The sequence below is a fragment of the Mastomys coucha genome, unplaced genomic scaffold, assembly GCF_008632895.1.
Source record: "Mastomys coucha isolate ucsf_1 unplaced genomic scaffold, UCSF_Mcou_1 pScaffold15, whole genome shotgun sequence".
NCBI lineage: Eukaryota > Metazoa > Chordata > Mammalia > Rodentia > Muridae > Mastomys > Mastomys coucha.
In genome coordinates, this window is record NW_022196897.1 from 87,125,910 (window position 1) to 87,141,185 (window position 15,276).

Here is a 15,276-nt window from a genome sequence, read left to right on the forward strand (position 1 = left end):
AATTTACATGTAAATAAAGAAAATATCTAAAAAAAAAAAAGAAAGAAAGAAAAGGGAGATCACATGATAAGAGGGCCTGTGAGTAGGCCCTCTTACCCCATCTTACAGGCTCAGAGACACCAAGTAACTAGACCATCACTACACAGCTGAAAGACAAAGCTGGGGTTCTTTACCTGCTTCTTCTGAAGATTGTTTGCACAATTTTACACAGCTGTGTCTGTTTGCATAGTTATATTCTGCTTAGTTTGCACAGTTACATAGCAATCTGTGTGCACAATTACACCCTGCTCTGTTTGCAGTGATAGACACTTTTCTGTTTGTACCCTTATACACTGCTCTGTTTGCAGTTATACACTGTTTTGTCTGCAGTCACACACTGCTCCATCTGCACAGTTGTTAGTCACTGCTCCATTTTTGCACTGTTGTTGTACACTGTTTGCCTTTATACACTCTGGCCTAACTCTGGGCTTGAGCTGTCAGGTAAGAAGTAGAAAGGAGATCTACAGTATCACTTTCATCCACTGTTGCACTGTAACTGGGAGGCACCTCCTGACTGTGCCTGCTCACTCTGACACCAGGAAGCCAAAGGCTACCCACAGGCTACTGACTGTACACAGGTCACCTCGTGCCACTGAAGGGATGTGAGAGGAGAGAGCCTGGTTGAGGTAGCAGCTGCTCAATGACCTAGATGTCAGAGCTGATGGGCTACTACTGTCTGCTCATCTGGAGCAGAGAAACTGGGTCAGCCAAGACAAGACACCAAGAGCCGTGTTTGGCAAAACACCGTTAGTTCCATGGAACTAAATCTTGATAGACTCATTTAGCGTCTTCCGTCTATTAATTTAATGGCCAATAAAAGCAATGGCTGGGGAGAGAGCACAGAATAAGGGCAGAGCTAGTCGCCAACAGCCGCTGGAAGGTCAGGGTGGCTGCAGACTTGTGTCCTCCTCTGCTTTCCCTGGCGAAGCACTAACCAAACATTGCTGGAATTGTCCTCTGCTGGAACTTGAGAGTCCGGAACAAGTGTGTCCCTTTTCACACTTAACGTGCAGAGCACCAAGCCAGACACATCAACCAACCACTCTGGAAAAGCCTTCATGGCAAAAGAAATGGCAAGGGCCAACTGTGTAGGCTTTTGCAGATGCCAGGTGTCTCAGAGGCAGGAGGCACAATCTGACCCTAAGAGGTGGTGTTACAGAGCAAGCCTTTCTACGTAGCAGGAACACTTTCTGTTTTCTCTTAGAGAAAGGACACTTCTACAAGATGGGCCACCCAGCCAAGAGGCTCTGTCTCTTTCTCCTGCGTCTCCATCCTCAGCTAGGCTTCCCTCGGGCTTTGGAGTGTGGCTTTCAGGCTTGATCTCTGCCCCCTCAGACTCACCGAGCTTCCTCACAGCCCAGAGCCTCTGTGTTTGGAAATCCTTCTGTCCAGACTTCTTTCCCACCTCCTCAGCTAACTTGCCTGATAACCCTCCTTGTTTCAGTTAAGACTTTATTCTTACAGGAACTTTTTTTCCAGTTAACCAAAGCCCGCCCTGCGTACATTTAGCAGTCCTAACCTGGGCTGCACCCTCCAACCGCCAACATACACAAGACTGACATATTTTAATATATGATGATTTGATTCATATCTGTTTCCATTTGAGTTTAGCTTTCCCCCGAAACCTACAAAGGACCTGGCGTCCAATTACTGATTGATCAGCCGCACAGAATCATGTAAGCAATGCTCATTCACTCACGGGATGAGGTAAGGGACATTTGGTTTCCTGAATCCAAAATGAACCCCGAAGAGGGGTAAAAGCTGTTGTGGCTGCTTTGTTGACAGCCCTTATCTAAAGCTTTCTACGGTGAAGGGAAGGAGGGAGAACCCTATGGGGCAGCTCTGTGCCTGTTTCCATGCTAAGACAGAGGCCTCATGAGCGTATAAAGGTGTCCTTCCACCCTGGAGCTGGGAGGTACCTTCTGGGAGGTTGGATCTGACCGATGGCTGCAAAGATCAGGGAGGAAAGAAGGTTCCAGAAAGTGTTCTGCGAGAGCAGCAGACACAGTCCAACAAAGGAAGAGAGAGGTAAAGAAAACAGGTAGCTTCATTTCCAGAAACAGCCTCGAAGTCAGAGTCAGCTCCCTGCAAAGGTGGAAGGGGCTTGAATGGAAGGTTCGAGATAGCTGTCATCAAATCTTCCCTTTGGTACAGCACAGAAGCTGTCAGCAGCACACAGAATGCTATAAAAAAAACGTCCTGAGAAGGACAGTCAGGACAACTGTAGAAAACACTATGGTGGCTCCTGCCCAGCAGCTGCTGTCACATACAGCTGGAGACAGCAACCATCCCAAGTGGGAGCAGGCATGGCGCCAAGGCACCTTCACTAAACAACGGCACAGGGCATCCTGGTTATCCTCAAATTTTAGTTTTTGTGACACGAGAACCCCTTCAACAAAACAAAACCTTTCTTGAAGTTCTAATGCAAGGAACCAAAGAGTAGGGTTACTCCGTTTGAAGATGAGGACACTTATTAAATGTCCTCCTAAGCCTGTTCAGTGTGCAGAGTGGGCTCCAACACCACAAACCCGAGACTAGGAAGCTCCATGGAAATGCCTACTGTGTCACCGGCTCCCTAGCCATGCTTTGTGTGTGTAGGCACAAAACCTTGGATGATCTCTGGTAACCCATTGGATCCCCATTTGTGAATTTCCACTCTTGAGTCCATCTCTCCTTGAGGTCACTCATATCCACACTCGCACCGTCCTGATCAAGGACATCTCAATCTTACTCAGTGCCTATTTCCTAGAGCTGGTTTTACACATTTCCAGGAGCTTCAGTAGCTTCCCAGAACCAACATGTAAGATGTACAGATTGACACACAATCGGTATAGCCAGGGACAGATGCTTCTTGGCCGTCCCTGGACTGGAGGACCACTTTCCAATACCTATGTACTAACCTGATTCCCAGAGACAAAGAACCGCTGACTTGCTAGTCAAACCAAGTCACCGCTAACGGGTGAGTGGATGAGGAGAAGGTCATCTAGCTGCTACGTACTGGAGTGACTGGCCTCAAAAGACCCATGTGTCTTCTGACATGTGACAACCCCCATGGACTGAGAGGTCATTATGTCCAATGAAAGAAGACACTTAACAAAAGCATGATTACTGTATGATCCCTGTTAGTCAAAACCCTGGAAGGAAGTAACTACGGTTGTGAGAACACGAGTGTGCAAATGTGTGGAGTTTCCAGGTTCAGGGCAAAGAACTAGAGGCCACAACAGAGAGGAGAAAAGTCAGGGCTATGAACCGTGAGGGGGTGACAGGCAGACTCCATACATCATGTTTTGTTTTGTTTGTTTGCTTGGGTTTTTGAGACAGGGTTTCTCTGTGTAGCCCTGGTTGTCCTGGAACTTACTCTGTAGACCAGGCTGGCCCCAAGTGCTGGGATTAAAGGCGTGTGCCACCACTGCCTGGCACATCATGTGTTTTATCACAACTTCAAAAGAGATCTTTAATTTATTTTTATTTCTGTGTGTGTGTGTGTGTGTGTGTGCTTGTGAGTGTGTGTGTGTACCACGTGTATACATGCATGCAGATGCCCAAGGAAGCTAGAAGAGGGAGTCAGCTCCCTAGTGTTGTAATGACAGGCAATAGTGAACAGCCTCCTGATATGGGCACTAGGAACTGAACCTAGGTCCTCTAGGGAGCAGCAAGCCCCCTTACTTAATCAACTGTATCTCCAGCCCCAACATCAAAGAATGTAAAGCCTTGATTTAGTGGGTATTTACAGACTTAGAGAAACAAAAATCTCAGTCTATGTGTGGTCCAGAGGAAAAAGTGTGTGTATGTGTGTGTGTGTGTGTGTGTGTGTGTGTGTCCACTTCTACCACTGGTTATTTCCAAAGGTTTGGGGGGACATTTACTTTGAGCCATGCTCCAGAACATTCTAGCATATTTCTCATCTTCTTTCCAACTTTGTCTTTCTAGGCGCCACATTTCTGGGCATGGTGTCTTTCATTGGACATAATGCCCTCCAAGGTCATGTATGTTGTCATATGTCAGAAGAAACCCATATATATGTAACATGTATATGGCTAGATAGAGCCCTATGAAGTCTGTGCCTGGACATCCTTCTGGCCTACCCTGAGGATAACTGGCTAGAACATAAAGAAAAGGTAGATCACCTGTGTGCTGAGTAAGGCATCATAGGTATCTTTTACTCGCTGCAAGCCCTCACCCCATTTCATCCCTTTAAAATGAGACTCTGAGCTGGGGGTGTAGCTCAGTTGATAAAGTACCTGCACTAAGCCCTGGGTTTAATCTCTATCAGTATAAACCAAGCATGGCGGTACATACTGTAATCCCAGAACTTTGGAGGTGGAGAAAGGGAGGGTCAATCAGAAGTTCTAGGCCATCTTCCGCTATCTAGTAAACTTGAGGCCAACCTGGGCTACAAGAGCAGAGAGAGACAGAGAGATTGGGAGGGAGAAATGTGCCAAGATTCACTAGAAAACTAGAGAACAAGCTAAGCCAAGTCCCTAGAAACCCTCAGTGGAATCGAAGGGGTGGTCCACTCTTTCCTGACCTTTCTCCAGCCAGTTTCTTTCTATCCAGTCACTTGGATTCTAACACTACAGATAGTGTTTTCTTCATCTGTCAGATCACATCCATTGAGGGAGAGCCAGTTTGTCTATTGTTCCTGAAATTGGGAGCGCCCCTGTTCAGTATGATCCCAAGAAATATTGTAATGGCGGATGGAGAACAGCCTGAAACAGACCAGATGGACCAGAAGCATCTGGGGCAGAGCAATTGCCCCTATCCCTTCAAAGGGCACCACCAGGATGCATCCTTGGAAACCCCTTACCTGGGTCTCCACTAAATCACCCCAGCCCAGCCCATTTTTGCAAAGGCAGTCTGTGTTGCACTGACAAGGGCAGCTGGTTCAAACCACTGAAGGCAGCAAGAGGCAGGGGTGACTCACTCACTCAGAGTCTGCTGCTTTTAGACAGAGGTGGCTCAACCCTGCAAACAAGCACCAAAGGCTGGGTCAGAGCCCCGTGCACCAGCGCCTCATACTTGCCTTCACTCTGCTTGATCTTCTCCTCCACAAAGGACAGTCCTTTTGCAAGAAGTTGGTTCTGCCAAGAGAGAACAAAGAGCACAAGAGCTGGGTGACTCTGATCCAGAAGACTGGACCGGAGGCAAGCTATATACTACAGGGCATTTTTCCAACTCCTCCAATTCCCACTCGCAGCGCAGACTTTTTGGGCTCCCTGTACTAGTCAGGCTTCTAAGTTTAAGAAGCCCTTTGTCCTGGAAGAACAAGAACCTCAGAGGAAGACTGTGAGACACCACACAGCCCAAGGGTAGTAAGCCAAAAGGCCAAATGCAATTACCATCCCACTCACCTCTCAAACTAAGAGATACAGAAGGGATCCAGTCCAATTCATTGTTGACCCCAAAGCCCTTGAGGCTCTTGATGACTTAAACCATATGGAGAGCCTAGACAAATGGGAAACTAAATAGAGCTAGGTTTTGGGGGAATTGGGTTTTTTGTTTTTTGGGTTTTGTGTTTTGTTTTTAAGAATAAATTTGGAGCCAGATGTGGTAGTGCAAGCACTCACAAGGCAGAGCCAGGTGTATCTACCTAAGTTCAAGGCTAGCCTGCTCTACACAGTGAGTTTCAGATCAGCCAGCGATACAAAGAAAGATCTCTATCCCAAAACAAACAAACAAACAAACAAACAAACAAATTCAGGCAGCTGGGAAGGTGGCTCAGTGACTCTGGTCTTCCAGCACTCCCATCAGGTGGCTTGCAATCGCCTGGATCTCTAGCCCCAGGAGGGTCCAACTCCTCATGCCCTTGTTGAGCACATACCTACACTCACACACACACACACACACACAAGTTCATAATTAAAAAAATAAAATTTTTCAAAAGAATAAACCTATGGTTCCTCATACTTGATACAACAGAAAGAAATCAAATGCAAACTTTTAGGCAGGCTTGAATATGTGTCCATCAACAGGGTGTGCATGGAAAAGTTGTAGAGAGAGTCAGGCTAAGTTCTCTTTAGTTACAATCAGCAATGAATGAGTGTCCGGCATCTATCAGAGAATCTGAATCCTTCATTGCTTACCAGTGGCTGCTGGCTCATAGGAGTTCAGACTGTTCTTCCTGGTTCCAGAAGCTAAGCTCTTTCCACTCTGAAGCATCTTCTGAGACATCCACCGTGTGTGTGTGTGTGTGTGTGTGTGTGTGTGTGTGTGTGTGCGTGTGTGTGCGCGCGCATGTGTGTGTGTGCGTGTGTGTCCCAAACACACAAAACCACCCCTGTGTGAACCACAGAAACTCAGAGATCACTGATGGCCTGGTACCTCTCTGGACCTCTCTCATTATGTTCCAAAAGACCTGTGCTCCCTCCTGTGAGGGAGGTAGAGAGCAAAGGTGGTATACAAATGAAAAAGCCAATGTTCTCCTCACACCGCCCTTTATAAAACCCAAAGCTCCCAATATAGCTGTCTCAGTTAGGGTTTCTACTGCTGTGATGAAACTCCATGACCAAAGCAACCTGGAAGGGAAAAGGTTCATTTGGCTAACATATCCAGAGTTACAGTCCATTGAGGGAAATCAACACAGGAATTCAAACAGGGCAGGACCATGGAGGCAGGAGCTGATGCAGAAAGGCCACGGAAGGGTGCTGTTTATTAGCTTGCTCTTCATGGCTTGCTCACTTTGCTTTCTTATAGCACCCAGGATTGCCAGCCCAGAGATGGCACCACCCACAATGAGCTGGGCCCTCGCACACCAATCACTGATTAAGAACAGTGTCTGGCTTGCCTACAGCCCAGTCTTCTGGGGGCATTTTCCCAATTGAAGTTCCCTGCTCTTAGATGACTCTAGCCTGTGTCAAGCTGACACAAAAGGTAGTCAGCACAACATTGATGATGGCAGTGTGTGCAGCTGAGTGAGAGGAGGGTGGGTGCCACATCAGTTCAGGTCCTGCTTACTTATTTTACAGACCATGTGTCACTAGGTAGCCCAGGCTGGTCTCAAACTTGTAACCTTCCTTCCTCTGCCTCCTAAGTACTGGAAGTGTGTCTCCAGCTCCCGTTCTTGCTTTCGCTAGCTTTCTTTGTCTTTCACTAGCTGTACTATTTTATTATGTTTTCAATTGATTTCAATTTAAGAACATTTATGTTTACTGTTGGCACTCACGGGTCTGTGTCTGTCTGAGTGGGAATATGAACACACAAGTGCGGTTCTCATAAAGGTCAGCGGCATCAGGTCCCCTGGAGCTGGAGTTACGAGCAGCTGTCTGTCAACCATTAGGGTGGTGGGAACTGAACCTGGGTCTTCTGCAAGAGCAATAAGCACTCTGAACTGCTGTGCCATCTCTCCAGCCCCATATTTAAAAATGTGAACAGACATATAACACAGTTGTATATTTGTGACATTTCAATGCATGTGTAGTCACAAGATCACAGTAAGTGGCATATCTCAGATGTCTAACATTTCTTTGTGCTGGGAACATTTAAATTCTCATTATCATGATACCACTGGCATATCATTAAGTTCTTACAAAAGATAATGATTATAGAAACACACCGCCAGGCACATCCTTAGTAATCAGTGACAGCGCTTGGCAAGAGCTTAACATCTTCCCAGGAGTAAGAAGTGACGACAGGACTTTACGATGTACTGAGGGTTTCTGGGGGCATGTGTGTTTGTGTACACGTGTCTGCATGCGGTTTCTTTGCCTCTGTGAGTGCATGATGTCTGAGTAGCCTCTTCTCCACTTATTCTTTGGAGATGGGGTCTCTCACTGAACCTGAAGATCACTATTTCAACAAGACTATTTAGCCAACAAGCCCCTAGCATCCTCCTGCCTCTGCCTTCCCAGGACTGGGTTTACAAGTACATGCAACCTGGCCTGGCTGTTTCATGGGTGTTGGAACTCCAATCTCAGGTCCTCGTGCTTGCACAACAAACACATTACCTACTGAGTTGTCTCTCAAAAACGCTAACACATTTTTGTGACAGGCACACATGATCCAGATTCTAAAATCCCACTGGGATTCAGATATAGCCAAATTTGAAAGTGTAATTGGCCACTGTTTAATTTCAAGATGGCAGATGAAACTCAAATTAGAGCCAGAATAACACCATACTGAAGCATGCCAATTTTGTTGTAGGGGAAAAAATTACTATGGACTGTACAGGGAATTACAACACAGCCCCATCCTATTCTCCAGCTCTGGCCCAGCAACTACATCTTGCCTCCGGGTCAGAAAGCAAGAAAACAGTCCAGTGTCAGCTGATCTAGACCTCCTGGCAGCCAAGATGGATGAGAAAGATTGCTCAGATGAGGGGAAAGGACAGTAGTCACACCACCTGAGCACAAATGCCACTGTGACCTTAGAGCAGTGCTTCCCAACCTTCCTAATGCTGTGACTCTTTAATACAGTTCCTCACGTCGTGGTGACCCCCAACCATGCAATTATTTCATTGTTTACTTCATAACTTTCATTTTGCTACTGTTATGAACATAATGTAAATATCTGATGTGCAAGATACCTGATGTGGGACCCCCAAAGGTGTTGCACCTCTAGGTTGAGAGCCACTGCTTTAGAGTATCTGCCCAGCATTTCCTCTGAGCCAGTGGAGGTTCTCAGAAAGGCCACCTCTACACTGCTAAGGACTCCTGAGTGTCTGCTGTCAACACCGGTACCCGGCCTTCTTCCAAAACAAATCTGCAAGCTCCCTTTGACCGCATTTCCAAGGCACATGTCCCAGGAGAGGTTCATATCATCTTGCCCCATCTCCCTAATTATATACACTAAGGGAGGCGGTGGCACACTAGGGTGCCAAAAGAAATTATAAAAACAAAGCCAAAATCAGTCCAGGTTATGATATGAATTAATAAAGGCTTCCAGGGCTAGAGACATACCTCAGTAGGTACGTACTTACCAGGCAAGCATGAGGACCTAAGTTCGAATCTCCAGCATCCATGTGGCAGGAGTGTGATAGTAAGTACTTATACCCTAGCACTGTAAGAAGGTTGGGGCAGGAGGCTCTTCCTACAGCTGGTGCTCTGCAAATCTTTGTTGAACTTAAAATCAGCTGCCTATTTTGGTGACAAGAATTATTTTGTATTTTTAAGGAGTCAAGATAAGAATCAGAATGTCTTAAGGAGGTGGAGGGGGTGACATAGGGTCCCTAAATCTGCTCCCACTTTCTTCATTTGGTAAAAATTCCCTTGTCCAAATCAGAAGGAACAGATTCCAACAGATGGCCCAGAGCCTCCTTCCTGGCCCACGGTCCTCTCCCTTCAAGGAGATATTAGAAGGAAAAATATGTGTTTCCAAGGAAAAGGAGTTATTTCTGGCTTAGGAGGGAAATGAAACAGAAAACATTCTTTCTAAGGCTCTCATGATACACAGCACAGAAATTCTGTAGCTTAGATCAAAATAAACAAAAATGTGGGGTCTGATGGAGCCGTTCGGGTCATACTTAGTCCTTCTCCCCACTTGGAGCCTGTGGTCACCGGAGTCTGCTCACACACAGATTTGCTGATATTTAAGGGGCTCCATTTTCCAAGAAGCTAAAACTCCTAGAAAAGCATGCCACAAATGCTTTGATCTTCCAGGGACTGAGGTTAGGGTAGAGTTTCCTGCCCCAAATTCCAACCCACAGGAATGCAGCTCAGATTCCACTAGGAATCCTTCCTTCAGCGCCTGCAGAACCCTCTAGGATTCTCAGGGCACCTAGCTTCCTCCCCTGGGAATGGCTACCTTGACATTCACATCCCCCCCTACACACACACACACACTCTCACACACACAACTTGACCTCAGCTGTAGTCTTTGCTCAGCTGCCAGGACAGCTCCTGTCCCCAACCCTGGCCTAGAACACCACAGGTCAAGACAGAGTCTATTCAATGCTCTGCAGTTTCTTTCTTTCTCTCTCTCTCTCTCTCTCTCTCTCTCTCTCTCTCTCTCTCTTTCTCTCTCTCTCTCTCTCTCTGTATGTGTTTGTGTGTGTGTATATGTATGTGTGTGCATTGTAAGGAAAGTATGGTCAGATACTATAACATAAAACACAGGGAGTCTGGAGCTGCAACCTCCCAGGAGAAATGTGCATGCTTCATGTGCAGGTGTTGGGCCACACCCACACCCTGACTTATTACTGCCACCCTACCTTGAGGTAGCAACAGATGGTGTTAGTGGAGGTCTAAGTATGATGTGTGGAAGTCAGGGCTGGACACATGGCTACTAATTCTTGAATAGAAACATGGTGGCAGCCATCCCCAGCCGGGTCTGGCAGTACTGTGACATATTTTCTAATGATTAGGTGGGCCTTGTCTCTCCCTTCCCTGTGATCTTCATGTCACAGTGTAGAGATTTCTGAGGAGTTACCTGACTTGTGTGTGTAGCAGTGGCAGGCCCTTGGAAAGGAGATGGAACTCCACACCCCAGTACGGCCACATGCTCACTTAGCCCGGGGCCTGCAGACTGTGAACATCACACTACTGCCATCCACTTCACCCAGGAAGACGCCAGCTTGCCATCTATGAGACTCAGGCTTGCTCAAAGGTTCTGAGAGACAGAAACCAAGGAAGGGAGAGAAAGGAAGTAAGAAGGAAGTGAGGGAGAGAAGGAAGAAAGCAAACGGAGTCAGGAATGAGAAAGAAGAGTAAACTTTAGCTCAAGTATTCCTTACTACTTTTCTAAGTATTTGTTCTTCCTGAATCTTACCTCAAAGAAGTCTCATCCCTGCCAAATACCAGGATCCAAAAGGTTCTGACAGACATTTGCTATTAAATGGCAGTGGCAAGAGAGTTGGAGACTGCTTTTCTCATGACCTCTCCTAGCCCAACGGCTCTCTCTATCACCTCCCCAGCCAGCCTCAAATCACAAACTGCCAGTTTATTAAATAGTAGCTCCTTAGGAAATGACTAGGGACTTGGCAATGGGCCGGTTGTTACTTAACACATCCTTCTGCCACACCATCAGTGAACTTGGCCATGGACAAAACAGCACATTAATGAAGTGGCAGGATGATCCGGAAGTGGAAAGAGCTGACATTTTCCCCCTAAGACACAGAGAAATGGGCTGCAAACAGAAAAATGAAGCTTGGGAAAAAAAAATCTCTCGACAAGGATGTTTGGAGGAAATCCGCCCAAGCCACTAGCAGTTGATTGGGGAAAAAGTTCAGCTTACCCTGGGCAGCATGGGGCAGGATGGAGGTGCTGAGTTGAGCTGAGAGGAAGGCAGGTGTGTGTGTGTGTGTGTGTGTGTGTGTGTGTGTGTGTGTGTGTTACAGCTTGCCAACCATTATGTCACCTATCAAGCAGAGGACCTCCCAACCAGTCAGAGAGACTCAGGAAAAAAGTAGTCAAGAAAGCTAGGGGAAATAATGCCAACCCCAGCTTCCCAGGAAGAAGAACTCAGTGCCAAATAGACGGTGGTATGCACCACCATTCCCGGCTTCTAGGGTGCTAGGAATTGAACACGTCTCCTCATGGATGCTTGCCCAGCACTCTACCAATTGAGGCACATACTCAGCCTTCATTACAACCCTCAGAGGGAGCAGAGAGAGCTTTCCATACTAAACAAAAATTCGTAGCAACCTTAACTTCCCATGACCATTGGACTGACCACGATTACTTACTGAACCCCTGCATGTGCAGCACACACTGCTGTTTGCTGTGCCTCTGCTTCGGCTTCTCACTAACCCTGGCTCATTCCAGTCCCTCTCTGGTCTACACTAAATCCCTCCATTTCATACGTAGCAGGCTCCTAAAATATATTCTCACACAGAACCACGGGCCTACATGACAAAGAAATCCTGCTCCCACTGACCTAGGAAGGGTGGTGAAGCCCCTTCAGATGATCTACTTTAGCATTTTGTACCTCTGCACTCTCCCTCACAAACCCAATGAAGCTACTGACTGATCCATAGCCTCGGCATACCTATTGGTTTTCATCTTTATCTAAACCTACTGAGGCTTGACGTTATCAATTTCAAGATTCATTTTTCCACTTGTTTCATAAAGTATGAGAAATGCATTATAAAAATAATCAAATAATTGCACAAAATTCATGTAACTGCTTGGGAGACTGGGGGTAAGAAAACTTCAGAAACCCCTGGCTGGATGGATACTCTCTGTTCCCCTAGTTAGTTAGCTCCACCTCAGAAGAGGTCAGAGTGGTCACCAGGAACTTCTAGGCCGCTCCTGTATACAGGCTTCACCTTGCCTTTGTCCCGAATACCATTCAAACCTCAATCCTAGTGACCTTTTCACCTAAAAAAAAAAAACACAATCCTCACCCATCCTCCCTGTCAGGCTCCTTTGTGCCCTGGCCCCACACTGAACCTACAGAGTATGCATGGAATTTCCCTCCTTCCCAGCTGCCCACCTCACCATCTCCATTTCCTTCTGCAAAATATTGCTCACAACAGAAGTCTTCTGAGATGGATCAGAAATGGAAATCGTACCTTTTCTCCCCCATCTGGTTTGGATTTGAGAACCCCAAGAGATATTCTCTTCACCTTGTCCCACCTTCATAATTATTTATCTTACATTCATATTTATCTATTCTAGATCTGATCTGAAGACCCTGCCATGCACCCCCATCGTCAGTCTGCGATGCTGCATGTGCTACTGGTCTAGATTCCCTTAAATTCCCGCACTGTTTTACATCTTTAAACTCCATTCTATCTGGGACCCCTCATCATGGGTCTCCTCTCTCAGCTACTGCCAAGTGCACACTTCCCTAGCACTATGATGATCAGTCTCTCCTGGGGCTCTTGCAGCAATCAGATAAACAATTTATGAACATACCTATATGTTCACATACATGTGTATACCAACATTCACATGCACATGTATGTATGTGCATACACAGACACACACACAGACACACACACACACATGCACATACACACCTACACACGCACACACATACAAACACAACCAGGTGTCCATGACCTATTGGCAACCGCTCTGTCCGTGTCCCCCTCTTCCCTAACATTTCCTACCTCAGAGCCTTTGACTTTAGTTTCTCCATGATGTAATCTCTAGTTCCACCAAAAGAAATGGAACCTTCTGAGCTTGGAGCAAGACTTGGAGCAAACAGGGGAACCCACAGATACAGAACTGAGAAAGGGAGGTATTCGACACCCCGCCCCCCTCCCAATACTTTGAACCACAGAGATACCTTTACTAAGGAATCAAAAAAAAATGAAGATCATTTTATAATATCCATTTCCAAGCACGACAGAGAACCAATTATCCCTCCAGGCAGTCACTGGGATAGAGTTCTCCTCCGAAACCTCAATTTTCCTCTGAGGCACAATTCAAAACAGTGGGGTGGGGGGAGGGAAAGGGGAGTCAATACTGGAAATGTCAGAGATTTTTCTGGCCCAGTGTCTCTCGGAAATCTATTCAGGTTCCTGTAGCCCCAACAGGCTGTCTTCTCTGTGTGCAGACCAGAGATAAGCCGCATTTTTTTTTTTTTTTTTTTTTTTTTACCTGCAGCCTCTGCCCTCATCCCAGGTCACTTTCATTATTCTTCACTGTGGATGTTCTTTCTTTAAAATTGTAAAATAGAAATGCTCACTTTTGCTAACCAGAGACCCAGACAGGAAGAGCTCTGTCTATGACTCTGCAAGCGGGGAGCTCTCCCTGGGAGAGGAGGGTCCCAAGGAAGGGCAAACCTGACTTTCGAATGCAGGTGCGGGGGTGGGGGATCCTGTAGCTCTCACTCTGAGGAGCCCTGGGCCAGAGAACTTGTTTACATTCTTCTGAAACAACCGGGGTTGAGGGACTTTCCTGATTGTCCTAGGGCTGCTTCTTAAGGCTCCCCACGCTTTCCTCCAGCTCCGTTCTTTGTTTGAGCCTCTCGGGGCTCTGCCCCTGCCCCTCTGTGAAGCTTTCCTTGTCTAGGTGACTTTCTGCTGTGTGGAGAGTTCTTGTGCAGATTTGAAAACCTCAGCGGTCCCCAGCCCCAGTCTTCCTCACACTCGAATGTCTCCTGAACTACCTTCACCATGGGGGCCACAGCCAGGGACACCTTTATGCAATGCTATCCTTTATGAGCAATTTTTTTTTCCTTTAAGCTGCTTGTCAAAATTGTCAATGCGCGCTAAAAGGAACTGGTAGGAGCAGTACTTACCACAAGTGGAAAAACCGCTCAGAAATTAACTAACAAAATATGGACACAGAACCTTAGCCAGTCAACTAGCCCTAGGTAAAGATGTCAAGTTCAAGGTTAGCTCCCTCTTCCTTAAATAAGGAGGCTGCTAAGTCCTGGAGAGGACGCCATAGGCATGAACATAAGGGATAAAGCGAACATTTTCTAAACCCGTCTCTGATGTTATTCATTGCCATGTTTTGGTCCCTAAATGTCACTTCAGGTTTGTATAGTAGACAATCCTCCCTGCTCTCCCTAAAACGTTGACAGAGGTAAACGGAAGAAAAGTAAATGCTTAAAAACATTGTGGGGCAGGGGTGGGGCTGGAAACAAACACCCACAACTTTAAAAAAGTTAAAATCTGCATTAGGAGAGAATCTAGAAGAGTTTTTTTCCAGTTTATCCCTTAAATAAGGAAAACCCCACATTTAGAGTTCTGAAAATCATTCCCCACACCACACCCCAAGAAAAAGACTTGGTGTTCACCAAGCAGCTTCTCTCGTTAGGTTCCTGTTAGGAAACGGCATGTGGTTATTAGTTTTGAAGTATCTGGCATCTTTGTAAGCAGTATTAGCCACCTCCCCAAACCTCAGGGCTTACCATGTGCGCAAGTACCCACCAGACACACCCTTCCTACTGGCCTAGGGATAGCCCCCAAAGGCCAAAAAGACAGCTGGCATTTACGACTTGACTGAAACCACACCGACCCCATTTCTTTCAAATGTCAAGGCAGAAGGCAGCCCAGCCCGCCAGGCCCCTTTCTTCAGGACTTATGGAGAAAAAAATAAAATAAAATAAACCTCTTTTCAGTAGCCTGCCTTCAAGCCAATCAATAGAGACCACAGGGGAGCAGAGTGAGGTAGAGGCTGACCTTTGAGTGAAGGGCAAATAAGATGATTCACAGTAGGGACTCACTATCACATTCTGAGTCTTTCCTCCTCCCCCTCTTCGCCCCACCCCACAACATTACAGACGACAGTTCATGCAGCAGAGGGTGACCTGACTGAATTCCAGGCTTCCACTGGGTCTTGATCTGACCAGATTTAGGGTTACTGTTTTCTCTCTCTCTCTCTCTCTCTCTCTCTCTCTCTCTCT

General features: G+C 46.6%; 1 protein-coding gene across 6 annotated transcripts in view; it reads right to left on the bottom strand.

Annotated features, from left to right (window-relative positions):
* The window catches only part of Prr5l (proline rich 5 like), a 174,566-nt gene that overhangs the window by 26,705 nt on the left and 132,585 nt on the right, over positions 1 to 15,276 (bottom strand). For all 6 annotated transcript variants that reach the window (XM_031371145.1, XM_031371144.1, XM_031371141.1 and 3 more), the window contains one exon: positions 5,063 to 5,120. In XM_031371145.1, the coding sequence (XP_031227005.1) occupies positions 5,063 to 5,120 (58 nt within the window). The remainder of the gene's footprint in view (positions 1 to 5,062; positions 5,121 to 15,276) is intronic.